The sequence below is a fragment of the Ursus arctos genome, unplaced genomic scaffold (assembly GCF_023065955.2).
Source record: "Ursus arctos isolate Adak ecotype North America unplaced genomic scaffold, UrsArc2.0 scaffold_31, whole genome shotgun sequence".
Taxonomy (NCBI): Eukaryota; Metazoa; Chordata; class Mammalia; order Carnivora; family Ursidae; genus Ursus; species Ursus arctos.
The window spans coordinates 17,144,945-17,157,910 of NW_026622997.1; the positions used below are offsets into that span (position 1 = coordinate 17,144,945).

The 12,966-nt window shown below is 49.0% G+C and overlaps 1 protein-coding gene across 6 annotated transcripts in view; it reads left to right on the forward strand.

Annotated features, from left to right (window-relative positions):
* Positions 1 to 12,966, forward strand: part of PHACTR1 (phosphatase and actin regulator 1) — a 527,166-nt gene that overhangs the window by 476,494 nt on the left and 37,706 nt on the right. For all 6 annotated transcript variants that reach the window (XM_057304929.1, XM_057304930.1, XM_026511501.4 and 3 more), the window contains 2 exons: positions 7,408 to 7,652; positions 9,771 to 9,927. In XM_057304929.1, coding sequence (XP_057160912.1) covers positions 7,408 to 7,652; positions 9,771 to 9,927 — 402 coding nt within the window. The remainder of the gene's footprint in view (positions 1 to 7,407; positions 7,653 to 9,770; positions 9,928 to 12,966) is intronic.

The following is a 12,966-nucleotide window of genomic DNA, read 5'->3' on the forward strand; positions in this document are numbered from 1 at the left end:
TCAATAAGGGATAAAGTTCTGCAGTTCCTCCTGCCTGAGCTCAGTGATGTCTGCACCACTCCACCTGTGACGTTGGCCGTGCGCCTTGCTTTTCCGCTCTGAAACGGGGTAACGGTAGTACCCGTCCAAAAGGGTTGTTGTCAGGCTCACATGAGCCAATGCATGGCACAGGGTGAGCGTTTAAAATGTTAACTTTTATCCTGTTTGCGTGCAGTAGTGCAGTAAGAGTAAAGGAAGGCTCCATCCAGGAGGCAGGGATGAGAGGCTTTAAGCTGACCTACAGTGTTCGTATCCAGTCAGTGCTGGGGAGAGCAACAGTGAACACAAACCATAGGCAAGGAGAGCCATTTGAATTCCAAGCAAACTCAGCACTTCATCCGACGAGTTTTGATGTGAATGGTCTAGAATGGATCTTATTACATGAGTCAGCTTTTCCTAGGGGAGTTTGACAGGTACTCTGCAAGGTGTGGTGACTCATGCCACCAGAGTGTCATTTTGTAAATCACTGACCTGGGCAACGTGATGAGAAAAGCCGGCTCGCTCAAGAGTGTGGGGTAACTGCTGAGGGACCAGAGCAGGGGTGCAGAGAATTTATTCGGTGGAAGTCTAACAACGTCAGTAGGATGGTTCCACCCCTGAGGATCAGCCCTGGGACACAACAAGTCAGGAACTTAGAAGAAAGGATCTGGACGGTTCCTGGTCATCCAGAGAATGCTGCAGATTCCTGACGGTCAACGTCGAGCTTGCTTTGGAAGAGACTCACATGGTACAACGCTGGGGAAGCAGCGAGTACCAAAGCTTTTGTGGCTGTTCCAGGCCAGTGGCCCCCAAAGGGGCAGTTTTGCCCCCACAGGACATTCAGCAATGTCTGGTGATATTTTCGGCTGCCAAAACTGGAGGAGATACCATGGCACCTCGTGGGTAGAGCCCAGGGATGCTTGCTGAACACCTTACAATGCACAGGACAGACCCTCACCACGAAGAACCATCCAGCCCGAGTGTTAGTCATGCCGAGGCTGACAGAATCTGCTCTAGGCCGTTATTGAACCGAAATGTGACATATGCATTTGCTGATACGTACATTAGTTGAGTGTAGGACAACTTTCTATAGAAGTTGTAATGGTCATATTTATTTTAACATAAACTATAAACACAATAATTAGCACACAAAACCTTTGATCACAAAGGTATTGCTTAAATTGAGGTTCCAATGGTGTTTGTTCTTTTAAACATTGACTTAAAGATACAAAGAGAAAATAGTATAATCGGACTTCAACTATGGCACATACACACACAAAAAGTGAGTGTGGGCATGATCGAGGCTAGGGAACATTCGTTTAAGCCAGAGGTCAGAAAACTTTGTTGTTTTTCCATTGACTGTATTCCCCAGGCTGTACCTTTCATCCCGTGACTTCTTCATTCCCTAACTGGAAGCCTGTATCTCCCGCTTCCCCTTTGTCCATTTGCCCAGCCCCCACGCCCTCTGGCAGCCATCAGTGTGTTCTCTGTATTTGTGGGTCTGTTTCTGTTTCTGTTTGCTTCTTCATTTTGGTTTTTAGATTTCCCATATAAGTGCAGTCATGTGGTACTTGTCTTTCTCCATCTGACTGATTTCACTTAGCATAATGCCTTCTAGGTCCATCCATGTTGTTGCAAATGGCAAAAAAATCTCCTTTTTTATGGCCGCACAGTATTGCATTGCACATATAAACACCACATCCTCTTTATCCGTTCATCTGTCAATGGGCACCTGGGTTACTTCCCTATCTTGGCTCCTGTAAATAATGCTGCAGTAAACAGAGGTGCATATATCTTTTCGAATTAGTGTTTTCATTTTCCTCGGGTAAATACCCAGGAGTGGAATTAACTGGATCGCAGGTAATTCTATTTTTTGATTTTTTGAGGCACACCCATAGTTTTCCACAGCGGCTGCACCAGTTTGCATTCCCACCAACAGTGCGCAAGGTTCCTTTTTCTCCACATCCTTGCAACACTTGGTTTTTTTGTTTTTGTTTTTGGTTTTTTTTTTTTTTTGTTTTTGGCCATTTCTTGTCTTTTTGATACTAGCCAGTCCAACAGGTGTAGGGCAACATCATTGTGGTTTCGACGTGCATGTCTCTGATGATGAGTGACCTCGAGCATCTTTTCATGTGAGTTGGCCATCTGGATGTCGTCTTTGGAAAAATGTTCGGGTCCTCTGCCCATATTTTAATTGGATTATTTGGTTTTTTGGCATTGAGTTGTGTAAGTTCTTTATATATTTTGGTTATTAACACCTTATAGGATATATCATTTGCAAATATCTTCTATTCGGTCGGTTGCCTTTTTGTTTTGCTGATGGTTTCCCTTGCTGTGCAAAAAGCTTTTTATTCTGATGTAGTCCCAATAGTTTAATTTTGTTCTTGTTCCTGCTGCCTTAAGAGGCATAGCTAGAAAAACATTGCTAAGGCCAAAGAGAGTCCTGCCTGTGCTCTCTTCTGGGATTTTTATGGTTTCAGGTCTCCCGGTTAGGTCCTTAATCCATGTTGAGTTTATGTTTGTGTATGGTGTAAGAAAGTGGTCCAGTTCCATTCTTTTGCATGTAGCTGTCCAGTTTTCCCAGCAGCGTTTATTAAAGAGAGGGTCTTTTCCCCATTATATATTTTCCCAGCAGCGTTTATTAAAGAGAGGGTCTTTTCCCCATTATATATTCTTGCCTCCTTTGTTGTAGATTAATTGACCATATAAGCGTGGGTTTATTTCCGGGCTCCCTCCCCTGTTCTCTGGCTCTGTGTGTCCGTTTTTGTGCCAGTACCCTACAGCCTTGTAGTGGATCTGGGAATCTGAGATCGTAGTACCTCCAGCGTTGGTCTGCTTTCCCAGGATTGCTTTGGCTTTTCGGGGTCTTTCATGGTTCCATACAAATTTCAGAAAACATTTTCTGATAGTTGAATTGGTAAAGATTTGAGGCTCTATAGCAACTACTCAACTCTAACATTTGGGGGCAAAAGAGGCCACGCCAGTCAACGTGACTAAGTCGTCGGATGAGTCAACAGATGAGTCTCTTCACCGTCCTGACCATTACAATGCAGCGTCTGAGATGAATCCTTTCAACTCAGTGCCCAAGGGCAGCCTGACTGTGGCAAGATAGAGCACTAATACCTACCCTGGTTAGTAAGATTTAAAGTACTTCTATGAAGTAATAATGCTCTCCTTTACACATTTCCTCCACCTTGCATGCATACAGTTAGTGGGGTTTGAGATTAATCCAAGTACACAGTCTTACCAGTACTACAATTCAATTTTTAGGTATAGCGCATATTGAGACAGGAGAAGTTCAAATTCCAGCTCCCTCCTTTACTACCTGTGTCCTCACGGGCCAAATTACCCTCCCAGAGCCTCAATTTCCTGCTTGATAAAATGACTATAATGACACTTCTCCTACAGAGCTGTTACAAGGATGAAATGAGATACCGAATATGGAAGTTTCTAGAACAGTGGACAACACAGTCAATGTTCCCTTTTTTCACTCCCTCCATGCCTTCTCTATCTCAGTTCTTCTACATATTTGATGAGGATGCCCTTTTTGTCATTAAGCCATTGATGAAAGTGCCAAGTCAGGGGCACCCACAGCCCTGCAGTAAACACACCACGAGTGCCTCCCTGAAAATTAAAAAAATTCTTAAGACTCTTTGAAGATGATTTGCCATCCCCTTAGAAAAGCACCTAAATCCCAGTGATTCGAGCCCATATTCACTCAGCAAAAACCATGAAAGATGATTGCCTTGTGTCAGGAACAGTGTTAGACACCTGCTACAAACATGAGTAAGACACAGTCCCTGCCCCTCCGGGAGACTCCAGCTTGGCTGGGGACGGGAGGTAGCAGGCAAACAGATGTTCCCAATTTTCACAATGGTGGAGTGTCTGGAGAACACAGGCAAAGCATCGCCTGGGACAGAGCAGTAAAAGATAAACAGAAATCAGCACAGGGAAGGTGGGAGGGGCAAGTTCCAGGCCAAGAGCACGTGACACCTTGTTGCATGTGACCGAGGGTTACGTTGTACGGGGACAGGGCTAGGAAGGGGGAACGAGGGTGGGTTTCATAATATGGGTCAACTTGTGCAGGGGATCGTGCGTGCTGCTGTGCTGGAACCATGGCTTCTAGGCTGATGGCTTTCCCTTCCCTTTCACAGTGAGACCTTTGAGCGCGAATCTGCTAAGTGACAACTCCATCAGAGAAAACCAGCCTTAATAAGACTGATACTCGGCTAGATGTCCCCTTCTGCCTGCAGCCACCAGGCGTGGAGGCCAAATGTAATCAGGCGCTCCGTGTATGTCGATGTAGCTCTTGGCCTTGGCTAGTATAGCTCATAAGATGTTAATGGGATTTCCCATTTGTGTCACTCACGAAGCACTGGTTTTGTAGACTGGGCAGGTGTTCAGAGTTCCAATGGGTGAAGCGGTGAGATCTGGGTTTTAGCAAGTTGCTCGGACAACGGTGTGAATGGTCTGAAGCCCCGAGTGTCTAGAGTCCCCTGGAAGGCTGCTCCTGTCAGTAACAGGAGAGGGCCTCACTCACGGGCACGCCCACGGGCCACCTCATGCACACTGGCCTTGCTATAAAGGTAGGTTTACCCAATTTTGCCCAAAGAGACGGGGGCTCAGAGAGGTTACATCATTAGCCCAATGTAAAGATTTGATAGTAAGTGGCCAAACTTGGGCTCCGATCTGTATCTGGACTCCTCAGTCTAAGGTCCCGTAATAACCTTTCCAGCCTCCTGACTCTTGTCGCCTTTGTCTTCTCTTGCTGTCCTTTGGCTCCGCAGTTACCCGGTGTATGGGATTACCTGGGTGTTTGTCTTCCCCCCCAGCACCTCTCCTGATCTGTAGTTGGCAGCCCGCAGATACTTATGGCTCAGACTCTTTTGGTGGATTCACCTCGCTTCCTGGGAAACACCTTTATCCTTGTGGTAAATGAGACATTCTCTCAGCTGCTAGATTCATACTTGAGGAAGATGACCTGGTTGGGCCAGGCAAGATCTTCAGATGTGTCTGTGGTGCCCCCAACAGGCATTCGCCGATCACCATGACCGGTTGCTGTTTCCTAAGGCCGGTGGCCTGTTGGCTCGCACCTGTTACGGCGGCTGGCGGGCCCAACTTACGATCCCGTCCTTCTGAGGCCCTCACCCTTCCCCCGTATCTCTGAAGGAGGAGAGACCACAGCCTCCTGTGTCTCACAGCCTAGCTGTGAGGCTGCGTTTCCTACCTTTCTTTGCATAATATTTCTCCTTTCTCTGTCCTCTTGAGACAACGTGGAACCTTCTAGCTTAAGGAATTCTTGTGCTTTCCCGTTTCTAAAGTTTTTTTGGCCTCCAAAGGTTCTTCCCCACCACACAGGAATATCCGTTGGCTGCTTTTCACCCTTCACTCCTACCTGTCCTCTCCTCGGCTCTGCGGCTTTGCCAGAGCCTTTGTTAAACTATTGATGAGGGAGAGGAGAAGGCAGGGGTGGGGGACACATGGGCCAGCTGTGCAGTTAGGTTTTTGCCTCTTCCATGTCTACTTTCTTCATTGTCAGTGTGGAAATCTGAGCGCAGCTGGAAGGCAGGGCGTGCCTTGGGGAGGAAAGGGCCGCATGGCGGGCGGGGCAGTAGGTCCCTATTAGCCAGCTAGGCTGTCTGCCACCCCTCACTCCTCCACCTGCCTGCTCTCGCTGCCCCTGCACTACGTCAGGTGGGAAATGGACTCCTCGCACTGCTAATGGCTAATCAGATGCTCTGTGTTGGTAACTATGTGTTTTAATCTTATTCCGCCGTCGCAGGGTTTTTAAATTGAGTTCATTGCCTTGAACCTCATAGCTCGTAACGTGTTAACTCGATTTCCCTTTGTGTCCCTGCAGAGTTACATGCAAAACACACAGAGGAAAAACAGCTCTTTGGAAACAATAGAAGGAAGAAAGTTAATTAATTTAAATTAGGCATGGCAATAATTTAAACTATAATGAATGTTTCAAAGGAGAGTATCATGCATTCTATATGTCACGAGGAAAATTTTTCTTTTGGATTAGATATGCTAATGTAAAATGTATTGATATATAGTATAGCATAACCTCACCCTCCCCTTCCTTGTGAGTGCCAGACACTTTGGGATGGTAAAATGCATCGAGTCACCTGTGCTTAGAAATTCCATAAATGAAAGTATAAACACCACTTCCAGTTAACCTGAAGAAGAATTATAAAACTTCACGGTTCCTGGCTCCATTTTTCTTGCTAGACTTCATTCAGAGCCTGTCATAAAAAGAATTCTAGGGACTCCTGGGTGGCCCAGTGGCTAAGCGTCTACCTTTGGCTCAGGTCATGATCCCGGGGTCTTGGGATGGAGTCCAGTATCAGGCTCCTTGCTCAGCAGGGAGCCTGCTTCTCCCTCTGCCTGCTGCTCCCCCCGCTTGTGCTCTCTCTCTGGCAAATAAAATATTAAAAAAAAAATTCTAAATTGCTAAAGGGGCCTAGGAGAGACTCTGTTTCTTTTTCTTTTTTTTAAATAACTGTTTTCTTTATTTTTGAGATGCATTTCCTAATTTCCCTACAGTGAATTTATATGGCTTTTAGACTGAAGCGAACCATTTTTAATTAAAATGTCTTTTTTTATCTGCGTTGGTTCACCTTAGGAGGTAAAACCAAGAATGTCATCATCCTTGCCTTCTGGAAAATTAACCTACAAAAAAAAAAAAAACAGACTGACATGACCTGTGGCTGCTGAGAGTCTGACACGGTCCTTGGGAGAGAAGTCCTGCCAAGTTATCCATGACCCCGTGCACCACGATGGTCATGCATGTGTCTCCAGCCTTATGGTCCCATCTCCGCTCTTCCTCTGCCTCTCCATCCATGACATTTCAAACAGTCTCCCCCACGCTCAGCCCCTCCACTGTAATGTATAGCTCTGAAAGCTAGAACCTCATGCATTATCTCTTTCTTTCCTGGATCCCTAGCTTTACCCTCAATTATTGCTCTCACTCCTGTGAAACATGCGGATTGCAAATGAACCTTCCTTTGACGCTTGGAGATGTTGATCTTAACCATAAACATTTCTGGAATATAGATTTTTTTTTTAAAAAGTCTGTGTGTTTTTTTTAATTGTGACACATGCACCAGACCAAAAAAAATTTTTTTACCATGATAACCATTTTCAAGTGTACAGTTAAGTGGCATTGAGTACGTCCACACTGATGTGTAAGCCTTACCCCATCCATCCCTCAGGAAACTCTGCTGCCCTAAAATGTCTTCTCCAAGATAAGGAAGGAGACTTGAATTGCGCGGTAGACCCTTTGTCTCCTAGGATGGGACAGTTGAGTTTTTAAAAGATTCTGATGTATTTATGTGACATGTTGGCTGGAATTAACGTCCTCTCCTCCTCCTCCTCTCCCAACAGCTCTGAGCAGCGGGTCCCCTGTTCCACTTCTTACCACAGCTCTGGTTTGCACTCGGGTGACGGTGTCACCAAAGCGGGACCTCTGGGCCTTCCGGAAATAAGACAAGTGCCAACTGTTGTGATTGAATGTGATGACAATAAAGAAAATGTGCCTCATGAATCGGGCTACGAAGACGCTTCTTGCCTGTACACGAGAGAAGAGGAGGAGGAGGAGGACGAGGACGACGACAGCTCGCTGTACACCAGTGCGTGCGCCTCGGGGTGTCGCCGAGGGCGGGAGGGCGGGGCTCGGGGAGGAGAACTGCCGCAGCGGCCCCCACTCTGGCTTCCAGTCCGGGCGCAGGTGTCCCCTGGCCCGGGGTTCCAGGGCAGCTCAGTCAAGAAGACGAAAGGGTAAATGTCCTCCAGACGCCCTCATCCCTCCCAAAACTGCAACCCCGTGCTGCCACTTCTCATCTCTTAGATGGCTTTTTCTGTCTTTGGTTCCTTTCCTTTCCCCCTTACTCGAAAAAAAAGGGAGGGAGGGACCCTAAAACTCAGTTCCAGTCTACAGAATACTCAGAAATGCTAGCCATTGTATATGCAACAAATTCATTTTTAAGCACACCTCCACAGCTCTGGAAGGCTTGAATTTAAATTTCTTCCTTAGGCCTTTACGTGTGAAAGGCACAAGAAAAACAATGAAAAAGCAAAGTTTGAAATCGGGTGTTCTGGCCACAAATAATGAATTTTAGTTCAGCGAGTATAGACTGATTATTTGGTCAACCTTCTTTTTTCCAAGATTTTATTCAGACAGTGGGTGCAAGCAAGGGAGGGGCAGAGGAAGAGGGAGAGAGAGCATCTTAAGTGGACTCCATGCGGAGGTCAGAGCCTGACATGGGACTCGATCCCACGACCCTGAGATCATGACCTGAGCCAAAACCAAGAGTCAGACGCTTAACTGACTGAGCCACCCAAGTGCCCTATTTGGTCAACTTTTTAATGAATTTACATAATAGCAACTTTTTACTGAACATATACTTGCATGCCTGACAACTACTAAGATTTTATTCTGTTCCATGCATCTTACAACACCAGGTCACATGGATGCTGATGCCCCGTTCCATAGATAAGGGAGGAATGTGGAGAGGGAAGGGACTGGCCCAGAGCCTCACATCGAAGAGGCAGCCCTGGGGTTTGACACTGGCTAGGTCTCCTTCCAGGCCCTTGTTCTAGAACCAGTGGAGGAAGAAAGACCAGCACTACTAAATAAAATCCAAAAGAATGCCCCCCTCCCACGTGCTGCTTCCCAGTGTCTCCCTCTTGCTTTATACGCACCAGGCTTCAGCCAGCTAGCTAAACTGGAGAGCTGGGAAGAGGCCTGGTGAGCGAGCAATGAGACGATCAAAATCCTGTCCAGGAGAGAGGACCGCAGAGGGACCACCAGAGCCCCAGGGGCCCATGAGTGGGAGCAGCGCCCAGCCTCTGCTCCCCGTTTCCTACCCGGAGGATTGAATGTTTCTCAGCCTCAGCACCACTGACATTCAGAGCAGAGGACTGTTCGTTGTGGGGTCTGTCCTGTGCGTTACAGGGTGCTCAACAGCACCCCTGGCCTCTGCCTACGAGATGCCAGGAACACCCTCTCCCTCACCGCACCCCAGTTCTGATGAGCAATAGTATCTCTAGACTTTGCCAAATATGTCCTTGGTGGGGGGCGGGGGGTGCAAACTCACCCCTGGTTGAGAACTGTAGCTTTATTCCAGACGTAAGGAAGCCCTGCCCTCCGCTCAATCCCAGAACGTTGCCTGTTTCAGACCTCGCTTCCACTCCAGCCCCAAACGCACCCCACTCTGCCCAACTGTACTTTCCTTCGTGCACCCCTGGCTCCACTCCAGCTGGTCTCTGGTCTCCTGCGATCCCCTGGCTCATCCGTCCTCTCTGAGCCTTCCCCCTGCAGATGGCCACCAGCCGCTGCCTGTTTCGGGTGCCCCCTGTCCCTGGGCACCAACCCCCTCCTTTTTGAAGCTCCCCATAGCCACCCAAGGCCTCTGGCCATTCTCTGCCTTGCGTTCTGTTGCGCTCCACAGCCCGGCCGGCCCTCCTTTGTGATGTTGTCTGCCTGCTGGGGTTCCTGGGGGCAGAGATCCAATCACAGGCTCCCCGTGTGCCCCTCACATGCACAAGACAGCGAGATAGTGCGAGGTATAAAGAGCATGCCGGTCTCAGGAACTCTACCAGTGAACGCTCTGAGTAAGGCCGTAGCCGCTCCAGGTGTTAAGCCCCTTATGTCTGTCTTCCTGCCTTTCACCTCATGGCCCACCCTGGCCGTGTGGAGCCCAGGCAGCTGGCGGTCAGCATTAAGCACTTGTTTCTCCCTCCCGCAGCCTCCCTGGCCATGAAGGTGTGCAGGAAGGACTCCTTAGCCATCAAACTCAGCAACCGGCCCTCCAAGCGGGAGCTCGAAGAAAAGAACATCCTTCCCAGGCAGACGGATGAAGAGAGACTGGAGTTGAGGCAGCAGATCGGCACCAAGCTCACCAGGTAGGACAGCCCGACGGTCCGTTCTGCGGACTCCGGTAGAATTCGGTCTCCATCCCCAAATCGGGCCTGGGTGTCTCTCGAACAGCTTCCTGCGGGGACAGTCCATGGAACACATTCCAGGTCTTCGCCAGCGTTGCTGTTACAGTCCCTTCCCCTTCCCTCAGCCACATCTTGGCAATTTTACTTAAGTAAAGGTTCAGGGAGAAGCTGAAGGGCAGATTTCCAGGGAGAATAACCGCCTGGAGAAAAACCGCCACCGTCCAGTAGCTCGGACGACCTGCGTGCATTGGCACTGGGTTTGGTGAAGCTCAGTGCTGTCAGTCGGCACATTTTCTGCTCTCCTGCACAGCTCGATGAGGCCAGTGGTGAATCATGCCTCTTTACTGACCTGCGAGCCTTCCTGAGTGGTTGCCTTTACGTACGGATGCTACAGACATACTTGCGGCACTGTGTTATGTTCACGTATTAGACCCCTACGTCTGTGTTTAGAACCTAAGTCACGTGTCTGGTATTAGCTAACGTTCGCGGAGCTCCTATTATTTGCAGGCATTCTTCCAAACATTTTATGTGTATTAAATCATTTCCTCTTTGAGCCTCCCTGTGAAATGGGCATTTGTGTGCCCATTTCATAGAGGAGGACAGCGGGCTTTGAGACCTGTAGTTACCTGCATTGAGCTGCCCGAATGGCTCCAGAGCGCCCCCTCTTGACCAAGTGTATTACTACCCCCCTCTGGTCTAACAGCTGTCACCCGGAGCCCTTCCTTTGTACCGGGCACTGGGCCACGGCTTTGAGCTGCCCTCTGCCTCTTCCTAGCGGGACAGCCTCAAGTAAGTCACTTGTTGTGTCTGGCTAACATTGGTAAAATGGGAGTTGTAAAGGATTCAGAAACATAAGTAAAGCGTTTAAACCCGTCCCTGGCCCATAGTAAGTACTCTGTGACCCTCCCAACAACCCCGTCCTGTAGCTTTCATTATCTTCACAAGTACAGGCGAGGAACGTGGTGGCTAGAGAGTTTCCGGAGGTGTAGACACCATCCAGCAGCGTGCTGGTGTTCCTCCCTCCCACCTGACTTAGATCCTCACGTAAGGGCACCTTGCATCTCACGGTTAACTTGGTTTCATCCTGGAGGATGTTGGTTTAATGGTTCCGGGCTGTGTCAATTGTTCAACGCGGATGGATGATTTGGTCTTGCGTTATGCAGACTTCAGAGCCCTAGGATGGAGATAACCTAATCGCCTGCCACACGCGCGCACACTCTCACACGCTCACTGAGTGTGGTAACACGGCCACAGTTTAGTGATCCAGATCTCTCTTCATACTATGGTGACAGCTGCTAGAGCACCCTGGGGAGCCTGCCCCGTTGTTGGATTGTTACACATTCTTCCTTCCATGGAACAAAAATCTCTGTCCATGCAACTCTTCCCCACGGTCCCATCCTCTTCCTTCAGCGACCACTCAGAGCCTCATCCCCTATTATCATCCGTCTTAGAGACAGTGATACTCCTCTCCCAGGATAGAACCAGATCTTTCTGGGCACGGGATGGATGGATGTAGCTTTGGGCTGCTTCCTGAACCCACTTGCTCAGTTTTATACCCAACACAAAGAGAGCTGTCTTTTAGGGGATGAGGGGGAAAAGAAGGAGCGGTTCCTTGACCCCAGCCCATCTTCTCAAAGAGCAGCTCCCCCCACCCTGAGGGTGGGCACCCTTTGTCATGGTTTTCTGCCCTTCGTTCCCACTTTCCCAGCTTTGCTACAGAACAGGCAGAGCCCCAGGTGTGTGAGGGCAAAATGGAAGACTTCTCCGTGGGAAGCGAGGTGAGGGAGACGCCCGCCCATCTGGCTGCCTGGAGTGGCATCATCCGTGGGGAGGGAGAGAAAGATGGGGCCTGTAGAAAGCAGGCTTGGGCTGGCCTCTCTGCCTACCCATGTAGAGCTGTTCCACCTGGAGGTGACTGACAAAGTAAAACAGGCCATTGATGTCCCAGGACAGACTCCTGAAAGGGAGACAGCGCCCAGCTTCTCACACCTGAACCCACATTCCCATACCGCCACCATGACTGGCTGGCAGTGGCCGGGACAAGACCGCAGGTGGGAAGAGACACACAGACCATGCCCACGCTGGAAGTTCTCCACAATTAAAGCCTCATCCTTGTATGTCACCCCTTCCCAACCCTTCCTCCTCTAACAACACGTAACTCTGCTTGGAATTCCTAAAATCCACGAAGGTTACCGTTCCCAACTCTCTTGCATCCTGGTCGTGCCCTGAGAGAGAAAGAAGGGGAGTCAGGAGGGCCATGTTGGGTGCATTCAAGGCGTTGAGCTGGCCTGCGTCCTTGCTCCGAATTCACCTCGTCTTTGTTCATTTCTTCCAGCTGGGGAGTTTGTTTCCTCGTGGCCAGAGCCTGGGCATCTCCAGCCAGACTGTAGAAAGTGGGCCTAAAAGAGAGGATGTGGGGGCCTTCGGTGGGTTGCCCAGATAGTGCAGAATCCAGCAAATCAGGTGGACGGGCCAAGTCCGTATCTCACAGTCTTCTCTGAGATAGTGCAGCCACTGAGTCCCACCCAAGGAGTTTTCAGGATTATTATTCCCTTTGAGATGAGAACCCAACTCTGTGCTTCCAGCCACTCATTATCCTGAAGCCAGGGCCAAACGAAGGGGCAATGTGAGAAGCAGAAGGTGACGGTGGCAGAACTCGCCGTAGGGCAGGAGCCTTGGGTCCAAGCTCTGGTTCTGCAGTTTGCTGACCAGCATCTGCCCTGGGCCTTCACTTCCCAACCCGAGGGGATCAAAAAGATCATCTGATAACCTTGTGCCATCTGTGGGTTATATTACCGAAAAAGTAACTAGTAGAATGTAGGAACGTTCATTAGAGTTTGCAGCTACGGGGGTGTGGCCTTTTTTGGCTCCGGGAGGTCATGAAATTGTGCTGGAAATCTACATGCTTGGAAAAGCACGTAGCCAAGTCTGCAGTGCTCTGGGAGTGATGAGTAAGACACAAAACATAATTTGAGCCTGGCAGTTTTAATAGCATTAAAA